The 6,756-nt window shown below is 38.3% G+C and overlaps 1 protein-coding gene across 2 annotated transcripts; it reads left to right on the forward strand.

The window, feature by feature from the left end:
• The first annotated feature begins 750 nt into the window (after positions 1 to 750).
• dap1b (death associated protein 1b) lies at positions 751 to 3,235 on the forward strand. Of its 2 annotated transcripts, none has more exons than XM_046053838.1 (4): positions 751 to 922; positions 1,971 to 2,067; positions 2,494 to 2,560; positions 2,721 to 3,235. In XM_046053838.1, exons 1-4 carry the CDS (start codon positions 766 to 768, stop codon positions 2,835 to 2,837), a joined length of 438 nt encoding a protein of 145 aa, XP_045909794.1. In that variant the 5' UTR covers positions 751 to 765; the 3' UTR covers positions 2,838 to 3,235. The 2 variants fall into 2 exon arrangements, with proteins under 2 accessions (XP_045909794.1, XP_045909795.1); XM_046053839.1 differs by having other exon boundaries at positions 2,497 to 2,560.
• Positions 3,236 to 6,756: the final 3,521 nt, after the last annotated feature.

Here is a 6,756-nt window from a genome sequence, read left to right on the forward strand (position 1 = left end):
TATGGGTTGCAGAGAAAGAAGGGGTGGCTCAGCTTCCCCCCAGGCTCAAATCACCCTGCTCTCCCCTAATGAGTCAAGTCATTTTGCTATTATTTCTAATGGAACCTGAATTCTTTGTGCAACCAGCTGAGTCGCTCCCTGCTGGCCGTCAGAGAGAATGCAGGTTTAAGGGACTTGCATTGAGAATATTGTCCGCATTTGCTTCACTTTTCAGACCAGAGGTTCACGCTTAGTTAGTTACAACCATCCCCGGTCTCCCCTACCTCAAAGCACGTTGCACAACGTTAGGTGGAAAAATGTAGTTCAACCTTTTTTTTATACAGTCTGTGATTTCAATCCGTGCACACAGTTTTCAGAGTGAACGCGCCCTTGATATCTTATTATTGTAATAAGAAAGTAATGTGTTGTTGTGCATCACTGAGATTGTGTTTTTGTAGGTATGTTGCGCTGAGTTTTATTTATTTTAATTCTCCTTAAATAGTATTAAACTTTATGTTGATATCGCCATTGTATGATTGATGAAATAAAGGTGCGTCACCGAGACTGTGCGATTTTATATTTTCAAAATAAGACAGGTCTTTAAAAGGGGAGCATTTTAAATAAATGTACACAAATACACGAGTATTTCTCAGACATTAATTGGATTTAAATGATCAATACGAAACATTGTGTCGCCATTTCAGTTTCACTTCATTAATCAAAGCAGCCAGTGAAAGATTGAAACAGGCGTTTCCCCCAACTGCAGGCTTCCTGTAGCTACACAGGATGACGTCATCTCTGTTTGAGCATAAAAACAACCAAGTGGGCGTCGAGTTTTGTGGCTTCTTTGCTTTTGTCCGTAAAGTTTTGAAAATGGTGCAACAACTCTCCAAATCTGGAGCGAAGGAGACTCCTATGCTGAAAGCTGGCCACCCTCCAGCAGGTAAACTGTTCACGCTGACTTACAGCTGCACTGTTGAATGTTTTACTACACAAAAGCCAAAGCGTTGGTGGTTTTCACCGCTCGACACAGATATAGAGACGTGCAGACCGAGACGTCGAATCAACTTCTCTTCAGCGTTTTACCTTCATTTATTCTGCTTTTTTCCCCTTCCTGTTGTGATACACAGGTGCATTGTAATCGTATCGCGGGGAAACTAATTGATTCGTCGGTGTCTGTAATAATGCAAATTGCATCAATCGGGTTGAGTTTTTGTAAACCTGATAACGTTAAACCCTCATGCTTTCTGTTCTGCAACAGGGCCTAAAAGTAACACCGTGTTCTCACTGGTTAAACCCTTATACAGGCGCAATTGAATGCATGCCAAATCCTATCGTTTAAACTGGCTGTTATTAGAAGCATTTTGACATTGAAATTATTTATTGTTTTTTTGGGGGGTCTTCTTAACGCAATTTTGCTTGTATAGCCTACTTGTACTGTAGCTGGGGTGGGCACTTTATTTCAGAAGTGTGTGTGTGTGTGTGTCTATGTATTTTATTATATTTTTTTAATACTTATTGAAATTCTCATTACATCCTAACATCAATGAATAAAATCTTTGGTCCTACTTTTATTTTTATTATTTTATTTTTTTTTAGAGATCAGAAAGTCTGATAAATGTAGTTTTGTGCAACCTAGTTTATCTTGTCTGTTTATTAGTAATTTAATTCTCTCCTGACCTCTCAGATTTAGTCCTGACCCTGATCCCCAGGTTGGGAAAACGCTGCAGACCACTTGCTCAACTTGGACTCTAGTCACAAGCAATGCCCTGCTACCTTTTTATCACTGTTTTTAACAGTGACGTCACCCTGCAAAAGCAGCAGTCAGTGCTGGAGTTTCTTTACTTGTGTTGCTGTTGATGCGTTTTTGTTAGGTTTTTTTAAGGGATTTTGTTTTTCCATGTTCTGACAGAAAGGGGTCGAGCTCCCCAGCATACTATAATCTTTAAAACCTTTTTTTTTTTTTTCACTTTTCTTCTCTGGGTCCATAGTGAAGGCTGGTGGTAAACGGGTAGCCAAGAAAAGCTTGGAAGAGAGTGGCACCCATGGGACTCCAGAGAAGGAGACTAAGAAGCCTGATAAATTGAGGTAGGCCTGCAGTCTGCATCTACATGTTTAAAATCCAAGGACATAGAAATGGCTTCACTCCTTATGTCATAATTGGCAATGGGAATAACCGCTCTTAGGGCTCTGTTCCTTTACAAGAGCCGGCTCTTCATTTAGTACCACTTCTGCTCGTCACACTCTAAATAAGAAACGTGTGTTCTTATTTGTTGCAAGTAATAAATCTGCAAGATTTATCATCTGGAATACTTGATCTGAAATTTTCTGTCTTATTGATGGTTAAAAAGTGTACTAGGTCAAAAATAATCAAACCCAGCTCTAACTCGGGAGCCTGCTCGTAGTTCACGACAGATGCATCACTAGTCAGAATGTCCAGCAGCATTTTGAACATGTAGATTACTGAAATGTGCTTAAGTAAATCTCTTGTATTTGAAACCTGTGATTTTTCAGCAGGTCCCTCGCCACCTCCAACAGGATGCAACAAGTTAGTATCCTTCTGGCAGGAACTCTTGACAAGGTAAACTAAAACAATCCCTTTAAAAATAAATAAATTGGGGGGGAGCCAGTTCTTACTTTGCATGTCAAGTTCACTCCTACTGAGCAAACTGGATTAGTCACAGTGCCTCTCAGGCCACAGAGCTTTGTGGGTAATAAACTCCTGCGTGATGTGTTTGCAGCTGAGTCATGACTTCCCAGAGACACCAGTGAGTGTAAGGCACAGCAAGGTGCGTCCCGCAATGGAGAAGACTCACTCACCACGGACCTTTTTCATCCAGCAGCCGAGGAAGTTCTGAACGTGTTAACAATGCTGCAGAGGGAACCATGTTAAGTCAACTGTGAAAGACAAACATGAAGTGTTAAGACACGAGGGGATCTGTGGAGTTGGGGTTGGTTGGGTGGGGTGCTGTCATCAAGCTCTGTATTTACGTTTTTTTTTTTTAGAAGAATTTACTTTTTCAGGCTATGCTTGTTTGTGAGAATGCTACAAACCCAGCATTTAATGTTATGAGAGAAATGCTGTAGTTGTATTTACCAGCTGATGAAAAACAGATGGCACTTGGGTATGTTTAACGTGAAGGTTTGGGTGTTGTGAGGTTTTTGAAACTGTTTGTTTTTTTTCTAGTGAAATCTTCTCTGTAATGCTTGGCACTTATTAGATTTAATAAAAAAAAAAAAAAAAGATTGCATGGCATCGCTGGATTGCAGATTTTATTCCTTCTTGCTTCGATAATGAGCTACAATGACCACTAGGTGGCAGCAAATACTTATTTATTAACTGTTTGTATGCGTTCAGGAAGATCTTGGTAAAAATCAAAGGAGTTGCATGCAGCATAACTAACTTATTTTTATCTTTTTTTTTTTTTTAAGCATTTATTGCATATAATACACATTCATATGCATTGCAACTGGTGTAAGAAAAGGCTCCAATGACTAAATTCTGTGTGGTTCAAAAAATTTGCCCTCCGTGCTGCCAAAGAAACTATTTTGAATCACGTGTGAAGTTAAGGTTTCTTTTGATGATCCCAGTATGTTCTGGCAGTGACTCATCATTAAAGGGTCTGAATAGAAGAACACTTTGGGAACTTCCCATAAAGGCTAGCTAGGTCTTGTCAGTCAAGACTCATAGAAACTGCTTGAGGGCAAGTTTCTCAAATGTAGCATCTACAAGAGAACAAAAAAGTGCTATTTAATGAACCTTGATCATATTTTAAAATGTAAATGGTGCTTTCTCATCTAGGGCCCCCACATTTATGTGCACTTTTTTTTACCTTTGCGGGGCAAGGTGCCTCCATACGCAAGAAACAACACACCACCCAGAGGTTTGTTTGCAGGCAGAATGCAGAAACTATCATGTAACCCTGTCAGCAGCACTTAAAAGTAGTCCAAATCTGGGTGCCTCAAAATATCTTCATACCAAAACATAAAAGAGACTAAAGTATGATTGGTATATAATATGGCTGTGGTGCAAACAGACTAGTGAATCCTGGGTTTTTAATGATTTCCTGGGATAATGTATAAATGCAGGCTTGTTTTTCATAAACACAGGCTTGGGGTGCATTGTAAACGAGGTGGAAGATGGCAGGTAGAAGAGATGGATGTCCAACTGAATTATAAACTGTTGATTGATTTCCACTTTACGTTCCTCAGCCTGCTTACATTGCAGGTTTCACTCTATTGTTTCTGTCATGCCATGTTTGTGCTGAAGAATTAACCCTGAAGAGATGCTATGTTGTTAAAAGCACATAGTGAGGATAAGTTCTTTATCCTCCAGTCTAAATAAATGAATGAAATGTATTTTCATGTCATAGCCTACTATCAAAACGGCCCATCCCGAATGGTATTACAGACGATAACACAACATACAGTAAAGACATAGAGATAAGTCAAACAGGTTGAGTGTGAACATGCAAGTGCTCCTGCTCTTGAGCGTTGTGTTCCATGTCTTTTTGTTTGCATCAGAAAGCCCACAAACAATATCTGCTCGTTTGTTCGCCTGTAAAGTACTTGATGATAGCCTTGTAAACACAATGTGCCGACCTTAAATTCTCTGCGATGCTCAAGCTGTTCACACATGCCTTTGATACCATCTGCATGTGAAGTTCAGAGACCTCTCCAGCTCTGTTTGAGGAGCGGAGCAGTTGGTGGTCTTCTGACTTGCAGACATGGTGCATTTCCCCGCCAGTGTCTGCCCATTCCCCGCCATCTGAGGAGCCTCACTGACCCTGTGACGCCCACCACACTGCTGAGAAAACACTACTCACCGATGGTAAAAGACCGCCTCACTCAGAGAAGTGGTATGACTGAGAAGATGTGGTTTGCAGCCCCAAATTGTACTCTTATCGTGACAGTACACTGTTAAGTAGCCATGTTTGCTGTACAATAATCAAGCAGTATCGAGTATTTCAATCATAAAAACTCAAAGATTTTATGATATTGCACTTCTGATGAACATGTCAGAATCAGAATCTAAATCAGCTAAAGTGTGCCAAGTGTGTATGTGTACACATACAAGGAATTTGAAGTTGCTCTCAGTGTACTTACACACAGTTCCAAGAATAATTTACAAGAAGATACAAATAGACTAAAAACAAGGACAACAAAGTTGAAAAAAGATTTAAAAAATATAAATCTACGTAGATGAAAAATAGGTGTGTATATACAGTAAATATACAGTATATATAAAGCAACAATGACCAACAACATGCAATGTCCCTATACAACAAAATATGTGTGTAAGTATAAGTGTTCTGTAAATTGTAAACAAATAGAAATAGTGCAATATATACACTTAATATATACAGTATGTTTTGGTGAGATCATTTTTGCACACGAAGCAAGCTGCATAAAACATTTTCACCTCATGAGGTCACCAAAGACTAAGGTGTACCGTGAGCTTCACTGGATGGATGAATCCAGCAGCCTAAAGAGCCTTGCAATGTATTTTATTACATTAATCCAGCAGCTTACACACTCATTTACACTTGTGAAGCTTTTGCTTGATCATAAGCTCATTAGATACTGTTGTATACCTGAATGCTGAGGACATTTAAGCCTCTCTATAGAAAAAACATTAATATTAAGCTACAGAATGCTGACATGTCTTATTAAATCAAAAAGGGTGCAATATGCTCAGATTCTGCATTATACACAAAGCTACTGAATGGCATCCTGAACAGCCACTAATACAAACCTAAATCAATTAGGCTACATTTACATAAAAGCTTTGATTCATGTTTCAACCCATCCTCTTCTAATGGATGTCAACAAGGAGGAAGTTACACAGTATGCTTGCTTAGATTGCTAATAGTGAGAAAACTCATTTTAAATTTGGCATATCAATAGTCTGTTTAAAGTAAAACAAATTTTTTTATCAGTTGCAGGTGTGTGTTAATCAGGCAGTGAGTAAGTGCTCTTGACTTAAATAAAAAATATCACGGTGTAAAAATACTCTATTACAGTCTTGCATTCAGGATTGTTTTTGGGCTACCTAAACATACATAAGTACTGGCAGCAAAATGTATGAATAGTAAAAGTGCTTATTATAAAGTCTGAGTGATAAATCTTTGATGTAAAGCAGCATCTTAATGTTGTAGCCAGTCCAGGTGGTGCGACATTACGTTATATACGCTTGGGTAGTTTAATGTATCAATGCATCATGTTTTATGAGCTTCTTTATATCTTGTGTGTAAAATCTTAATCTGCAGAGTTGCAAATAATGATAGACATAAGATTCATATATGGATAAGATTCATATACGTTACCATATGATATAAAAAATGTTTTGATCTGAATTAGGGGTACGGCAAAGAACTGTCTTCACATCACTGATTCATCTATGTGCCTTAGAGGCCAAGACACCTTCACATTGCTTGTCTTGTCCAAAAACTCAAAGAAAAAAACAGCAAATGCTGGCATTTTAGAAGCTGGAATCAGTAACATATTTGCCAATATTGTTTGACAAGGGACGATTATACCAATTATAAAAATGGTTGTGGATTCAGTAAATGTAAATTTGACTAACAAAGTATATAGATAAATTAAAAAATTCAGTAATTCTCCACCAGTATTCCTGGCAGTGTAGCGAGGGCTTTGAAACAGACCTTTAATTTTGCAAATAAAATGACAATTCTTTACTTAAAATAATCAAGACAAGCTACAACTATTAGTTTATTTTGAGCTTTCGACATCTACATCTACTGATTTATTTTTTTT

Source organism: Micropterus dolomieu, linkage group LG07 (genome assembly GCF_021292245.1).
Source record: "Micropterus dolomieu isolate WLL.071019.BEF.003 ecotype Adirondacks linkage group LG07, ASM2129224v1, whole genome shotgun sequence".
In the NCBI taxonomy this organism is placed as follows: domain Eukaryota; kingdom Metazoa; phylum Chordata; class Actinopteri; order Centrarchiformes; family Centrarchidae; genus Micropterus; species Micropterus dolomieu.